Below are 16,580 nucleotides of genomic sequence, written 5' to 3' on the forward strand. Positions count from 1 at the left end.
GACTAAATCTGTCTCTTGTGTAACGTCATGTGAAATTCCTATAATTGTACAGAATGGCAGTCGTGGTTGCGAAATGAAGAGATTCCTGTGGGAGCATTCGCCATATTAATGTATCCGCAAACATGCGCGAAACTTAAGTCAACAGAACTACTTAAATGCATATTGCAAGTTCTTTCAAAATCTACTGTATTAATTTCAGGGCGGAGTGGCGATTTGCATACAATCTCCGGGATACAGTATATAGTTTGATCACGCCCTTTCACTTCTCCTCAGCATGGTCACACGACCATGTAGATTTTATTTCCTTTGAGTGTTATCTTAAGTAATTTGGACCAATTTACCCCATTATAACGCTTCGTCTGTCTTGGTATCTCTCAATACAAAGAGACGCAGAGTGGCGCAATTTATTGAGTACAACTGAAGGAGAAGTGGAGTATGAGGCGGAGACACGACTGGAGGAAGTTTCAATAAGCATATAGTGTCCTGCGTTTCCTGATATTCCTTAAAATGGCTTTCGAGGTAACAGACGTGTAGCCACATTTATACAGTGCCTGACTGCCGCAAACACCTAACCGGGTCACCGCCTTATTCTGTAAAGAAAACGAACACTTTCGGTTGCTTTTTCCGTTCTTCTGGCACTGGCGAGTGGTCATTATCTCGTCTTTAGGCGCTTCGATCATGGAAAAGCAGCCTCTGTTAAGCACGCGTCTGAGTCGCAGTTCGGTCGATCGCGGATGTCACTCCAGCAGTAACCACGGCGGCGGAGAGACGCCTAAAGCCCGGCGTTTGTCGTACTCCGTGCATAGAGACTCCTGCTGCATTGAGGGTGGTAAGTCCATACATCGGCAGGACACCTGTGAACAAAATGTTCCATTATATACAATGTGAGACAGTATGAATAGTAAAGAAATGCCGTTAGGTAACCTGCACCATAGTTAAGAAACGTAATAATAAAGAACACATTCCGAAGTCAAGGTGTGAGTTGCAGCCGGTATGTTGGCACAGTGGTATGTTAACTCTGTTGTTTGGTAAGTTTGTCGGAACCGGGTTCGAGTCCCCGCCGGTACAGAGGTGTCCCCCGTCTTGGGCTGTAAATTAATCAGTGTTTCCTGTGTTGTCGTTACGCTTGTAAACGAACGTTTCCGAAAGAGTCAGCGAAGTATACAACGAAGGAAAACAGCTTTTGGATGTTATGGTAACCTAAAGGTTTACATAATATGCTGATCATTTGTTAAACCCTTCGTCCAAAACACGAAGAGACAAAGATAATATTTCTAATGTATTCAGCTAAAGAAGTCTAGATTTCCTTTCTTAAAGCAAATTAAAAAGTACACACAGCGACCCAGGGAAAGAAGAAACCCAGCCTTACCAACCATTACAAAACGGAGTCATCCAAAGTTTATTATTATTTCTTTTTATAACTTACGCTTTACAGTTATCAGAGAGTTGTCAAAGTGTAGAGTTTCCGCGGCATTACTGTGGTGTTACAACGGAAAGCACAAACCGGTTTGGTCACTATATGCTATAGCTTGAACTACTTTTTAAAAGTAGCTTCACTAGATTTTCTCCCAAGGGTAGCTTTGCTATAGCTTAACTTTTTCCACTGTAAAGTAACTGGTATTTTTGAAAGCAGATCCGCCAACACTGTCCATGGTCATTGTTATAGCACATTCCAACAAAACCAGTAAGCTAGTGACAGCAATCCGTGCCAATTATACCTCTGATATGAACTACACAGTTATAGTAATCTTTTGGAGATATTATGGGAAGGCCTGATAAAGAGAACCATTTAACACAAAGATTTCATTTTACCTATTTAGAGACGGATATTTGGTAAATATTTAGCATGGTTGGGTAAGGCAAAATAAGGACACTGCACAGGAAGGTATTTCACTGCCCTGGCAACTATGTCCAAAATATTGGACGTTCTAGGCTGAGCTACTGGCAAAACCAAAGTACAACACACTAATATATAGAAAACACAGTAAAATCACCTGACCCTCCCCCTCGATGTGGACAGTATCTAATCCCCCTCCTCGTTCCTCACATTCCTCCTTGAGTGCAATATATTTAAATGCTTGTTTTCACAATTAGGTCTAAAATTATCCCGTATCAGTGTTGGCTATCGTGTGTATAGGTTAATAAACAACCATCTCTCCCTTCGCTTAGTGCTAGGCTTCATGGGAAAAAATTGATGAATTTGTTCTCAACAAAAGCAAAACCATGTGTTCTGCTTTTTGATGTAGTCCTGGTGTGGTTTGCACATCTTTGTCACCTGTGTTGCCTGGTTTGCTGTAGTATGTGGAAAGAAGATTAAGTTACAGTGGAAGCAGCCAGATCCATTCAGCTGATTTATGGGAGGGAATAAGAGGTCAAAATAGTAATAATAATAAACTGGAGAGTCGTTTTTAAATTATTAATGAATTTTAAACCCTATGAAATATATACACTCCTAGAAGTAGCACTGTAAGAGAACAACTAGCTTCATTTATATTATTAAATAGGAGTCTGAGATTCATAAATGGCTACTGTGGCAATAGAACTTAAAATATGCATGCCAAACTGCAATTTGAATTATTAATTGACTGATAAGATGAAAAAAAGGATAGACAAATATTCTTTTGAATTATGAATGCTTATTATATAAGAACTGTAGTGCTCCATAAATACGTTAGCTTGGTCCTGGTGTGAGTTCTGAACTGCCTGGTGTTTCACATACAGGACTGTAGTAGGAAAAGTCCAGTTTCTTATCAGTTATGTAGCTCCATGGACTGGAAGTGTTTCTGTAGCCCGTCCAAACTCTTATCTTTTGCCATCAATTTTCTGTTGTGTCTTCAAGATGAGGAAGACCTGTACATTCAACAAGCAGTCGTATTTATTGAAGATGCCATACAGGTAAGGCGGTCTCATTTTTTGCCTTCAGTGTTTTTTATCTTTCTGCATTATTTCTGAAATAAATATTTTTTAATAGTATCGGTCCATCAACCATCGTGTCGATTCAAGATCACTGCGTTTCTACCGATGGTACTATTCCAGAATCTGCCAGTGGTAAGCTTGAGCTATGGCCATTATTTAGCGATGATTTTCCCCTGGTGGGACCAAAATTTTATGGCAAGTATAATAGGCGTAAAAGTGTATGTGTTTTTTTGCACTATAACCAAGTAATACATCAGCTTACTGAATAGTTGACATGATGGTGCTTTTTGGTTCTGTTCCCTGTGTGTGTAGGGGTCTTGGTTTGGCCATTGCAGTCATCCTCTGTTTGGCATTCATAGAGAAACCCTCTTCTCTGTCCCTCACCTCTGATCTGCGATATAAGAAACCTCCCTGGGAGCCCCCATGTGGGTTGACTGAGAGCATTGAGATTGTGTGTCTCATCATCTTTCTCCTTGACCTGTCTATGAAGGTAACTGTTCAAGAAAATACTAAATTAATTCCATAGTATTTTGCAATGTTATCTTCATGCTTTTGAAATTTCATGGCCAGCTACACAGGGATTACATAATTTTATCTTTAGCAGTTATGTAGAGCGGTGTTTCCACATCCGTCCATCCACGTTCTATACCCACTTGTCCTATTCAGGGTTGCGGGGGTCGGGAGCCTATCCCAGAGGCACAAGGCAGGGAATAACCGAGAATGGGGCGCCAGCTCTTTGCAGGACATTCAGACACACATTCACACTTATGGGCAATTTGGTAACTCCAGTTTATCATTGCATGTTTTTGGACTTTCGAGGTAACAGCAGTACCTAGAGGAAACCCCACAACAACACAGGGCAAACATAAGAACTCCACACACGTAGAGCAAGGACAGTGCCTCAAACTGCAGTTGCAGAGGTATGAGGCTAATCACCGTGTCACCGTGCAGCCCTGTGTTGCCACATAATGCTTAAATGGAAATGTTAAATGTTAAAGCTAACATAATGGCCACATTTTGTAAAAATTATATATATATAGTTTGCCGGTGAAATCAGCCATTGCATTGGCTGGTGCAATTTAGGATAACACCTATCACGTGATTAAAGTAAAAGTAACACAACTCTTAAGACCACAATTTCAAAATTTTAATTCGTTGTGAATGATCTATGCATGTCAAATTATACGCTCGCTGGAATACAGGAACTGCTGTACAGCTCAACTGGATGATTAAATCTGCAAACATAATCTGCTGTTTGTAGGAACAGGCTGTTTGAGTGACGAGCAAGTTTACCCACTAATGCTGGCACTGTGTGTATGTTTATGGGGTTAATAGTGATATCTTCGTTGTATTGGTAGAGTTACCTTTTTGGATGGGAGGAGTTTCAGAAGAACAAGTGGCTGATTGGGTATGCCGTAGTCATTGGAATGTCTGTCATTGATTGGACATTATCAGTGAGCATGAACTGCAGTGAGGTGAGGATGTGTCACTTAGTTTAGCTTGTGAAATTTTTGCATCTTTCATATCATTTTTGCATCTTTCATATCATGCTATAGCATGTCGTGGCAGTAAATTCCCAAGTCCTTTAAAAATTTAAGATTTTCCAAATTACATAATGTAACATAATGTATACTTTTGCACATTAAGATGATATGTAATACCTGCACTCTCATAGGTTTATAAGGTATAATGAATATATATTATGAGGTTCAAAACTATGTTGTCATTGTTTGATGAAATGTCAAATAACGAATTTCAAATTGCAGACTTTGAAGATCAGACGAATTTTCCGGCCGTTCTTTCTCCTTCAAAACTCATCCCTCATGAAAAAAACCTTAAAATGCATCAAAAGGACACTTCCAGAAATCACAAGGTATTTCATGCTGCTTGTAATCAAGCATATGTGCAATAGCTTTGCCAAACAAATGTTCTCGTCATTGGCAAATATACCCCGGATTACAGCCATAGCTGCAGTGTTTCACAATCCAGACCCTGGAGACACAGATGGTCCATGTTTTTGCTCCCTCTCAGCTCCCAGCAAAAATGTGGACTATCTGGGGGTCCCCGAAGACCAGACTGGGAAACACTACTTTAGGGAGCAAAAATGTGGTGTTTGGCAGGGAGCAGGGAGGGAGTAAAAACATGCACTGTCTGCGGGTCCTCAAGGACCGGATTGGGAAACACTACTTTATATGAGTGTCTTCATTGGCTGAACATCACTAGTACCCAGTGCTTTTTCCCTCATTATTTAACAGCAGGCAATACATGCAAAGATACAAAGTGACCCAATAAGTGTTTGTGTGCTTTCCCAGTGTGATCCTGTTGATCGCTCTGCATCTCTGCTTGTTCACCATGTTTGGAATGCTGATCTTTGCCAGGGGAGAGGTATGATTTTTACTTCTTTAAGTCATTCTCTACGTAGCACATTCAGAAAGGTCATCAATAAAATGCCCCCAGTTTAACTGATAAACGTTATAGGCATTGGATCTGTTTTCGCCTAGGACCCAGATGACAATAGAGAATGGGAAGGATATTTCCAAAACTTACCACAATCCATAACATCATTACTGGTGCTTCTTACCACTGCAAACAACCCTGACGGTAGGTTCATTTTCTCAGGGCTGCATAATTTTGTATATAAGTATGCGATTAATTAGAAAATAAACTGCATACATATGCCATTTCAAATTAAATACAAAGCATTTGTATGAATTAGTGTACGTATACAACATTTTTTTTAAAGTGGACATTCTTCATTTGTGATATTGAATTTATGAGTGACTTGAAAAAATTAATTTACTGCATAATTAACTAACCCAACACCACTTTTCCAGAATCTGCATGCATTAAGGCCATAGCTTATCACAAGAACCGTACGGTACAAGTGTCTATCACAATGTTCACACTCACACAAACACATTATGGGCAATTTAGGGACACCAGTTTCCCCAATCGCATTTTTTGGACTGGAGGAGCAAGCCTGTACAAATAAGGGAAAGATCATCAACTCCAAAAGCTAAGCAGACATGAAACCAAGGTCGGGAGTGAGGGCTGCAGCTCCGGATGTGTGACGATGGAGTGCCTGCCATTGGCTCACTCCCTTTCCTCGGCAAATAATCAAACTTACTCACTTGCTTAACTTTCTTTTTTATGAACCAGTGATGATTCCAGCATATTCTTTAAGCCGAGGATACTCCATCTTCTTCATCCTCTTCAGTGGCTTTGGTAAGTACTGAGAGTATATATGCAGTATATATGTATATTGGTATTAGAGTTAACCAGAGTATTTTAGGTACAGAAAAGACTGCAACGAACTTCTGAGTGCCTCTGAATATAGTTCAGAGAACATCACCTTACTCAAAGGTTTTGTGTACATAATTATTTAGTTAAATCCTTATCATTTAATCATGCATGCAGATTTTTCCTTAAGTGTCCAGGAAAGAAGACATCATATTCCATACTAAACAGAATGTTGAGGGCCTCGGGCAGAGGGATCCAAAAGGAACCATTGCTCATTGCTACTTGTCTTAATTTTGCGAAACTTCTGTAGGGTTTTGGAAGGAAGTTCTCCAGTTAGATTAGTGAAACATATTTTCATTCCTACAACCAAACACATTTCATATCACTATGAAAATCTCACCCTTGCTGTCTAATGTGATGGTAAGAGATTCTTAGTCTGTGCCAACTTTTCCGTCATTTGACTCAAAGAGATTTTATTTATTTGAAAGTTGTGTAGAAGCCACAATTCATTTCTTTCTAATTATTACTTATTTGAACTCTTTTAGGAACCTACTTCTTAATGAATCTTCTTACTGCTGTGATATACAACCAGTTCAGAGGATACTTACTGGTGAGCCTGGTGTTAGCTTTATATAACCACAGTTTATAAAACTTTCCCCCATTTAAGAAACCTGTTTTTATTGTTATTTTTAAATTGGCTTAACATTGTCAACCTGCAACAATCAAAGCTGAAGCAATATTTCTTCTATGTTCCATTTTCTTACCAGCGCATGGTTATGATAAACCAATATTAAACATTAACCAAAGTGTAAGTTTCTTTTAATGAAAAAATAGCCAGTTCTCAAATAACACATTCAATACCTTTATTTAGAGTATTACAGTAATTAGAGTAAATTAAGAGTTTGCCAGTATTGAGGATCATATGACACCGGATGTAGGAAACAGTGTAAGAACATAAACACAAAATGACCAGCAAATTGCAATGAGGCCCTTCATATATTCATATGCTGATACTGTAGTCTTTAATGAGCCATTCAAGTCCAGGCACTTACCATCTGTTTACTTCACAGATGTCTATCCAGGCATCCATACTGAGGAGGCGGCTGGGGATCAGGGCAGCGTTCGAGGTCATGTGCCGAGGGCAAGCCAAAACACAGACTGAAGAGCACATGTAAGTACTTGTAACTTACCTAATACCTAAAGGTAGTGTACTTGTTATTCCGGTCATATTATTAACAATACTAGGAATTTAATTTAGCATGACGTGGTTCTCCTCCCTGAGGTGGTTTGTCGTGTCATCAGCACATGCTCCTTACCTCTCTCTTTTTAAGCTTAAATAATATTTTTATTTCTGGTGTGCATATACAGCACTGTGAAAAAGACTGAGGCAATTAAATAAATTGTTTAAATGATTTTCATATTAGTGTAAAACTATGATATTTATCTGTCAAAGTGTGTCAGCTTAACTATTTCAAAACCTCCCCTGAATTCACCCCAGTATTCGCAGTAAAACAATAAAAAGTAAAAATCAAATAATGCTTTATTTCTCTATGGATATTTAAGGTGTATCACTACAGATCTGATTATGAAAGAGGGCTTTTAGAGTTTACCGTCAGACTTCTGCCATACTATTGTAATGTGTGTGTATTCCTTGTCGTTTTCCCCAAGTCAGTGTGTGCAGGTGGACACCATGCTGAAGGTGATGAAGAAGGTGCACATGAAATCTTACCACAGACTAGCCATCCTGGCGGTAGGAATTGCAGTCATGGGTATTGGTGTAAAAGGGATTGTGAGCAGGGTGGTTAAGGATAGATGGGTTAAGCTGGGCGATTAGGACTGTAAATCCGTGTTTCCCAACCCCGGGCACCCACAGGTAGTGGATGTCTGACACAGTCCACATTTTTGCAGAGCTGAGAGGAAGCAAAAAAACGTGGACTGTTGTGGGTCCCCAAGGATTCGGATTGAGAAACACTGATGTAGATAGTATTGTGATGAGCTGGTGTTTGTTCAGTGGTGCGTTCAGCCATTAATGTGTCAGTGTAACTGTCCCTGAGTTGTTTTCCTGCTAACCTTTTAGTGTAACCCTTCTCCGTTGACCTTATTTTAATCAGAAAGTCCAGCAATTTTCCAGTGGCGATATTCAAGGCAAAGATTTTCAGAGGCTTTTTGACGAGCTGGACAAGGACCACATCCAGGAGGTATCCATCTACCACATCCTCTAGGACATACATATTCTGTCAGTAGGAATGCTCATCTTCTACAATAAATGCCATGGAAAAAAGAGAGTCGACCATTCCTTATATAGGAATATATAGCATTTAGCTGTAGATTTCAGTATGTGAAACCATATATATGTACCATGTGTGTTTTTAAAGTGCGACTTTACAATAAGACGACCCTTACAAAGGGTTTATGAATGGTTTATAATCAGGTTATTAATTTGGTTGTAACAATTTGTCAATCATTAATTGTAAAGCTGGAGATATGGATATGGATGGTATGGTGTCCGTATAAATAGTGTGACAGTACTGTGTGTATTTAGGGTATTGGGGTGGGGGTGGGAGTGGGACTGATTAATAGACTGTTATAAACAAGTTGTAACACATTGTTTTTTGTGTCGAGTTACTACCGTTATAAGTGGCAAAAGGGAGCCTCATCGTAAAGTGGTACAACGTTTCTTCCCCGCAGCATCCTTCATTACCTGAGTATAACTACAGGATCCTTCAGAAACTTCAGTTTGTCTTCAGCCACCATTACTTCACTGTGCTGGGGAATGTGGTGGCGCTCACCAATGTCATCTGCATATGCGTAAGCCAAGCACCCTTAATAATGAAACATTTAAGAAACCTTTTATACAAATAAACTGATTATTAACTTTCCGTAGGTGAGTATTACTGTTAATAGACGTCTCGTAGAGGAATCTTTGAAGTATATTCTGCTTTTCTCCTTTCTTAATTTTTCAGATTGTACTGGTAGTCGATTCTGAGAAATCCATTTCAGATCAAGATAACTACTATCTAGGGGTAAGTGGTGTTTGGAGCCCAAGCAGGTTTTGAAAGGAAACATTGTATATTATTATGTGGATTTATGGATTTTTACTTTGAACTCTGAAAAAAAGTCACTTAATGCTGAAAGAGGATGGTAGTATCCATGTCTCATCACAAAGGCCACTTTTGCAGTACAGTACTTACAGTATTTGTTTGTTACTTTTTTTTCTAGGCCATAAACTGCTTCTTCATTTTGTATTACCTAACTGAGACGGGACTGAAAATATTTTCCTTGGGTTTGAGAGGATACCTGTCTTACAGAAGCAATATTTTTGATGGGTTAATGACAGTCCTTCTCCTGGTATGTGCAGACTGCATTTTACAATTTGACTCAATTTACAAATTCTCGAAATGTTAAAAGTTTATGTTCACATTATTTTAGATGAAAAATCGACATTCAACGAGCATCTTTATTTTTGAAGCTTTTGCTCTGCACCTGAAAGAATCCATTGTGCCTTAAAAGTCATTTTCTTCATATTGTAACGTACCACCCCTTTCCTTTCTCTTGCAACAAAAGTGTCTCCAGATCTCCATATTTGCTACTTACAGATTTTCACAACGGTATGTATTTTTACTGATATTATTCATTCTCCATATTTACAAGCTGTTAATTATTACTGGGGTCTTCTTACAATATTAGACTCCATGGTCACCAGACCTAGATCCTCATCTGATGCACTAGGATCACCGTGTCTGTATATCTGCTGGATCACATTCCGTTACCTGTACTCCTTATGTCATCAAAGATTTTTAGATATTCATAGATTTTTGTTATTGATGCCATCATATTCTATAGTATAATTTAAATAAAAGAAAGGATTTTAATTGATTTAATTGAGATGATGTAAAAAGATCATATCTCGAAATATTTAAAAATAAAAAAGAATGAAAGGGAAAAAAAATGTTCCAGGTTTCCCACACAGCCAGGAATTCTCTCCTTGTGGGAGATGGTCCGTCTGGTGAACATGCTAGTCGTCTTCCGCTTCCTCAGAATCATTCCAAACATCAAGGTAACCAAACAGACATTTTTATTTTATTTCTACATCCAGTATAGAGAATGATGCTGAACTTTTAAAGTTATGTATTTGCATTTAATATTTTTGTATAATGTCACCTTGTGGCAGTTACTTTACTAAAGGAACCATCTCCCCAAACGCCGTATTAATTTTGAACAGCCTGTTATGTAATATCATTAAAAAAAAAATCTATAGAAATGAATATATATATATATATAAGTATGAACCACACATTTTATTTTTAGCTGTTGTGTTTGTACTTTTGTAGCTGATGGCCCTGGTAGCCAGTACTCTGGTGGACCTGGTCAAAAACCTCAGGGCATTTGCTGGGATCTTGGTGGTAAGTAGCTTGCCATGATATATTCACTGAAAAGTACGTCATTTATAGCCTTCAAAATGGCCTCCAAGCTAACAGATAATAAATGTGTCTCCCTCTTCTCTAACATTTCTCTAAGGTGGTGTACTACGTTTTCGCTGTGCTTGGCATTTGGCTGTTTCAGGGATCAATCACAGCAACATCAAACAAGTAAGAAGGCCAAAATGTTGTTCAAAAGCTTATTATTCGTTTACATTTACATTTTTTCGGGTGATTTTTGTATTGGGTGACATTTAGCCAAGTTTTCAGTTCTATTTTTCTTAGAATCTGCCAATGGGAACAAAAATTTGGTGCATTAATGACCAGGTATATTAACATATTTTACATATATGAGACGTGTCTTTTTCAGTACAACCACCAACGCCAGTCTGGCAAATACCACCATTAACTACACGGCACAATGTGGGACATACGAACAGCTAGGCTACTGGCCAAACAATTTTGATGATTTTGCTGTGAGTATTGTAAAATTACAAGCAACAAATATAATCCTGGACATTTTTATTATGGTTAAATATTTAGAGAAAGCAGTGTGTATGGAATGAAGGAAAATATTTTCTGTTTGAATAGTACGTACAGTAACTGTCAGTCTACAGTGCTAGCCGTATTTAAGGCATGTTCATTATTAACAGTAACAGTTCTGCCAAGTGTGTTACTCTGTTTTCTTATTGGTTGGCTGCCGTACCAATCCTCATGTTCTTGGTCTTTTCGCTCTCCTCCCATTGGTTGTGCCCAGTCCACGATAGTGCTTCTGTACAACATCATGGTAGTGAACAACTGGCAAGTCTTCATGGAAATCTATGCCAGACAGACTAATGAGTAAGTTCATAGGGCACCGTGGCGATGCCGTATTCAAATGAATGACTGTGGTAGGCGGCCCTGTTTGTATCTTTACTCATTCATTATTATAAATATTCATTTATCAGACGGCCTACTTATGTAGATTTTTTTCCAATAGTAACTATTCATCTTTATAAATGGCACTTTTAGGTTAATACCAGATTTTTTAAAAGTAATGTAGAACGATTTACATTAACTGCACCTTCGTAATGCATTCATAGAACATTCATAAGCAGCATGTAAGTACACTTTAACATCCTAACATGCTTTAACAGCTGTAATAAACATTAGTAGCAAACATTATATGACAATAACAAACATTATAATCAAATCATGTTTGTTATTAGTGTATTTTAAAGTATGTTAGGATGTTGTGGTATACTTACATGCGGCTTATGAATGCTCTATGAATGCATTATTAAGGTGGACTGAATTTTCTATGAATGCATAACGAATGCATTATGAAGGTGCTGTTAATGTAAAGCACCACCAATCATTGTTGTTGTTGTTCTTGGTATCTAATAATAACCCATGGCAGATTATGATAGAATCAATAAATTTAACCTTCTGCTCTCTCTGAAGGTGGTCAAAACTCTACTTTGTGTGCTGGTGGCTGACATCTTCTGTCATGTGGGTGAACCTGTTTGTGGCCTTGATCTTAGAGGTGAATCCCGAGTTTGTTTTTCCCATCATTGTATAAGGGAGAAATTGGTAGTGAGTATAGTAGTAGTGAGAATAAAAATTGAAATTCCCTCTTTTCCAGAACTTCATCCACAAATGGGATCGTAGCTATGGTTGCAGTGATTCAGACCATGAGAGAATTGGATGCCAGATGACGGTACAACTAATGTTCAGGTAGAGCAGAGGCTTTAAATAATCTTTACTGTTGTTTTTTCTCTTTTCTTTTTTGAATGTTTTGCAGGATAAACTTAAAGACCTACAGCTTACAAAATACTGCATTCCATCGTTAGTGTTTGACATTACACTTACCTTCTAACCGGACAATGCTTACCATTTGCAGTTGGCTAACTAATCACATTCATGTAACATTGTTCATAGCGGTGTTATCTCATGAAAACTAGTTTTTATCCATCAGGATATTATTAAATCTGTCATTTTTCTGTCCCAGGGAAAAAACAAATACAGAAATCATAATGATGGTCAGGGCCATTTTTACTTTAATGCTAAGCTCGGCTCTGCTTTATTTTTTTCCATAATTCCACAAGGCTTCCTACCCATTTTTGATGGCTTCCTTAACCCAGAATTACGGATGTAGATGTTTTTCTTTGCCCTATGGATAGTCTTGCCCCATTGGTTTATTATTTTTTTTTCTTCCAAATTACTTTATCTTCGGTCCTGTGATTCTTGGCATACTTACTGATATTACCTACTGACCTTTTTCTGTTGTGTTTTTGTGTCGTCATTAAGAGACCACATACAGGAACCAACGGAGGAAGAGCTAGTGACACAACTCCACCAGCATCCCCACATGCTTCTCATCCAGTGAACCATCATGTATCAATTATTGATGCTCCCAGGGCATTTAGCCTTTTCCTGCTCATTCAGGGACAATTTAACAAAACCAGACTGAGTGGATTTTATAACCATACACTTAGGAGTTTATAATAATGTCCATCAAATAGATGTCATAATTCGGATGTAAAAATTTCAGTCCTTCCATCTTGCTATTGCCTCTCCCATACATGTATATAGGTAGTTTTAATACTTGATATCTTGAAATATCACTGTTATTATACTGTTGTCACTGTATTATCACTCTATTATATTATGATTTGTGTAATATTATTTTAAACTTTAAAAGCCATGCTTGTCACTCTGTATATACATTTTGTTGGTGTTGCACTTTTTACTTTTACTGCTGGCTGAAAAACAGTTTGGTTAAGTATTTTACTTCAGTGTAACACTATCAGTGAGTGATGAAAATGTACAGTAACAAAATTTTTAGGTGGGTTGTTTATTACAATCCTTTAATTACAATCCTGATTTGAAAAATAATCACATGGTACATGGTTACTTTGGTTCTGCACAATAGAACTTAAGGTTCTAAAAATCCGTGAATCCTTGGCTAATGCACTTTTTGGTGATCAATGGTAATATACATTTTTTTTTCTTTGCAGGATTAGGGAATAAGTTCTGCCATAATAATACTGTGTATCCGATCCTAAAGATCCCACAATGTTAAATTCTTGCACAACTGATGTTTTGCACACTGAAGCCGTTTCTCATTTTTACAGATATACAAAGAATGAAATAAATCACCAAGACATACACTAATTTCCAAAGGTTCACATCAGGAAGAACACAGTATTTATGTAAGGAGTGGTGATGTTCGATGCCATGAAAGCAGCATATATTTATTGGTGTATAAATCCCGTCCAAATGCAAGGAACGATGACAGGAGAACAATGGGTATCCTTAGAGCTGACGACTGTCCCACAGACCTCCTCTGACCCACAGTACCTTAGGTCCCAGCACGTTCCACGCACTCCAAATTGGAAAGAGATGCTGGGCTTTCTCAGATATTATTTAGTGCACTGTGAGAGTTAATAACCTGCTCCAGCAAACAGCGATCCTTCAAAAGGACAACCCTCCAGCTGTACCGACAAATTCACGGAAATCAGTCAGCACATTTAGGAGGGAACAGACCTGAAAGAGTAACAGATCTCAAAGTAAAAATTCCATCAGAGATATGATCACAAAAATACTAAGTTTAAAACTATAACTTAAAAATAGATGTTAAAGGAAACAAAGTAATGGTGCTCAAAATTAGTTGCACAAGTTAATTATATGTCACAGACAACTGCTTTTCACCTCCTGACATCAGCTTTATTGCTGATAATTATACGGATATCATTTTAGCACAGTCCTGCATCCACGAGTACAACTCACACATTTTACTCTGCAGAACAGCCTAAACATCCTGAATTGGTTTCCATACCTGTCTGAATTTTGCACGAGTCTTTGTTATGTCTTCCTGTAGGTTTTCATACTGGGCATCATCGTACGGAAAGCTCTGGAGTAATGCAAGCAGGGTCTCCAGAGTTTTGAGTTTCTTCCTATTATAAAAACAAATACACGAAATATTCAAAAACATCAAGTACGCCAGCAGATTCCGTGAGGCGTATCTGTGTTTTTACAAAGTTTTGAGGAAAGACCATCTCTTACTGTGTTTTGACCTCTGTGCTGTTCTGAAGAAGGCATTTCCAAGTCAAAGCAAATCCGTAGTAGAATGACACCTAATAAATCGTGCAATTTATAATACAGCGGTTAAAGTGTCAATAAGAATGATTTCATAAAACCTCTAAAAATAACGTTACTTTTTTAATGTAATAAATTACACGTTAAATAATATAATATACAATATCACAATAGAACTGATGGAGATGCGTATTGTCTAAAAGCTATCAGGACGTGCACATGTGGGAAACTAAATATACTAGACATTTACTGAATTATCTTAAGCAGATTTAATCTTTCATAATATTTAATAAAGCTCAAAAAATTACTTCACATTAAAAACTAACGTCTCTCTATATCCTCTTAATATCGATAAACACAATTGATTTTTTTTCTGTAAAGCTTTAACAAATATTCTGATTAACAAATGTATTGCTGCTGTAAGTCTGCACTAGAACAAGCGGGTTTTGTGACCCAGTTCTACCACCGCCGATGACAGGTCAGACACATACTTCTAGTGAGAGCTTGGCTCCATGGCTCCCCCCGTGGTTTCTTCCCTCGGTTAGCCCTTGCCGGGTCCCTTCCTCGTAACCTTCCCGGTAACCTTCGATGTGGAACCTGAATAAAAGAACAGCAGTCACAAGCGATACACAAAATTAATTGCCACTAAAAGGCATTTTCCTTTCAGAAGATCATACTTCAAGTCATGTACAATAATCTGCCTCTCTGTCGTCAATCAATGAATAAATTGGTTTAATTAACCGACATAAAAATGCCAAATGGCTGCAATACTGATATACATCATATAGCATCATTCGTTAAGCATCGTGAACGCATACTCACTGAAACATCAATATTACCTACCTGTCGTCAGCCAACAGAATAACATCAAACATATCTTCACTTTTAGAATTCAAAGCCATTTTGCTACATGATGTAACAAAATTTAAAACTACTGGAAATTGGAAATAAAATACTAAAGTCCAGCTCAGTGACAGTATCTAACTGTTAAAAACAAGCTTGCTTTACGACAGCAGCTAGTGCCGTAAATAATAAGCTTCCGGTCTTTCGTTTTCAAAATAAAAGTCGTTTGACGCCCCTTGATGTACACCTGTATCTCGGTGCAGTAGACATTCGAGTTACAACCGGCCTGACATATGAACAACTTCCGTTACGACCAAATTTTTAGTTTTTACTTACGACCAAAATATTGAGATACGACCCGAATGCCGGTCGAGACCAAAGCGTATATTTGCTTGTGCGGTTGTAAACAAAGAGCTGAGACGCCCGAGAGGCGTTTGTAAGCGTCAGTCTGAACCCAAATACTCTTGATTGTGGACGTAATTTCGGTCAGTGCAGTGCTTTCTCTATATTCAATTTCGCGTATTCCTATTAAAATAGCCCCAAATAAGCTAGAAAAGAAGCTAAAGAAGGAAGAGAAGGTGAAGAATGCAATCGCAATCGAAAAGAAGAAGGAAATTGTGCAGAAATATAACGGAGTTTGTGTGAGCGGTTTCGCTATACAGCATGTGGAAACCCACCATCTGGACAATCTTAGATATAAAAGATTTGTATAAGGAAACTAGTGATGGTAAAGGTGTTACTCAAATGATTAAGTCACATTCAACAGTTAGACGAGGTAGGTTGTTATTAGTGTGGATAAACGAACGGCAGAAGGCAGGTGATGGTCTATAATTTGTGAAAAAGCTAGGGCTATAAATGCAGATCTGGTAGTTTCTGATAAATTACGCCCATTATACAATCCTTTTTGTTATGAAAAGGTTAGGCAAGGGGTGTTTTGGGAGGTTCAGAATGCATTTTCAGTATTTCCATTATTTCTTATGGCAAAAATAGTCTTGACTTACGACCTACTTGAGTTACGACCAGCCCTCGCGAATGAATAGAGTTCGGAAGTTAAAGGTCCACTGTATTTTAGTTCTCGCACAA

General features: G+C 38.0%; 2 protein-coding genes across 2 annotated transcripts; one reads left to right on the top strand and one right to left on the bottom strand.

Annotated features, from left to right (window-relative positions):
• Nucleotides 1-217: 217 nt before the first annotated feature.
• Nucleotides 218-13,451, top strand: LOC125751389 (two pore channel protein 2-like). The gene is made up of 25 exons (XM_049030111.1): nucleotides 218-829; nucleotides 2,840-2,895; nucleotides 2,972-3,048; nucleotides 3,229-3,406; nucleotides 4,275-4,391; nucleotides 4,683-4,789; nucleotides 5,229-5,301; nucleotides 5,418-5,517; nucleotides 6,076-6,141; nucleotides 6,702-6,766; nucleotides 7,227-7,327; nucleotides 7,825-7,906; nucleotides 8,268-8,354; nucleotides 8,845-8,964; nucleotides 9,120-9,179; nucleotides 9,376-9,504; nucleotides 9,721-9,764; nucleotides 10,114-10,213; nucleotides 10,488-10,559; nucleotides 10,675-10,745; nucleotides 10,945-11,050; nucleotides 11,332-11,414; nucleotides 12,018-12,099; nucleotides 12,199-12,290; nucleotides 12,864-13,451. Exons 1-25 carry the CDS (start codon nucleotides 679-681, stop codon nucleotides 12,940-12,942), a joined length of 2,298 nt encoding a protein of 765 aa, XP_048886068.1. The 5' UTR covers nucleotides 218-678; the 3' UTR covers nucleotides 12,943-13,451.
• Nucleotides 13,392-15,702, bottom strand: lto1 (LTO1 maturation factor of ABCE1). The gene is made up of 5 exons (XM_049030118.1): nucleotides 15,498-15,702; nucleotides 15,146-15,251; nucleotides 14,622-14,692; nucleotides 14,395-14,512; nucleotides 13,392-14,102 (listed from the first exon to the last, which is right to left on the bottom strand). Exons 1-5 carry the CDS (start codon nucleotides 15,554-15,556, stop codon nucleotides 14,031-14,033), a joined length of 426 nt encoding a protein of 141 aa, XP_048886075.1. The 5' UTR covers nucleotides 15,557-15,702; the 3' UTR covers nucleotides 13,392-14,030.
• Nucleotides 15,703-16,580: the final 878 nt, after the last annotated feature.

Source organism: Brienomyrus brachyistius, chromosome 11, assembly GCF_023856365.1.
Source record: "Brienomyrus brachyistius isolate T26 chromosome 11, BBRACH_0.4, whole genome shotgun sequence".
NCBI lineage: Eukaryota > Metazoa > Chordata > Actinopteri > Osteoglossiformes > Mormyridae > Brienomyrus > Brienomyrus brachyistius.

Bases quoted from the DNA above. Each gene is read 5' to 3' on its own strand.
- LOC125751389 (XM_049030111.1), top strand. From the start codon at position 679: ATGGAAAAGCAGCCTCTGTTAAGCACGCGTCTGAGTCGCAGTTCGGTC. The intron at 830-2,839 runs GTAAGTCCATAC...TGTGTCTTCAAG, and splicing joins CTCCTGCTGCATTGAGGGTG to ATGAGGAAGACCTGTACATT. The intron at 5,518-6,075 runs GTAGGTTCATTT...TTTATGAACCAG, and splicing joins CACTGCAAACAACCCTGACG to TGATGATTCCAGCATATTCT.
- lto1 (XM_049030118.1), bottom strand. From the start codon at position 15,556: ATGGCTTTGAATTCTAAAAGTGAAGATATGTTTGATGTTATTCTGTTG. The intron at 15,252-15,497 runs GTAGGTAATATT...TCTTTTATTCAG, and splicing joins ATTCTGTTGGCTGACGACAG to GTTCCACATCGAAGGTTACC. The intron at 14,693-15,145 runs GTATGTGTCTGA...ACGATTTATTAG, and splicing joins GAGCCAAGCTCTCACTAGAA to GTGTCATTCTACTACGGATT.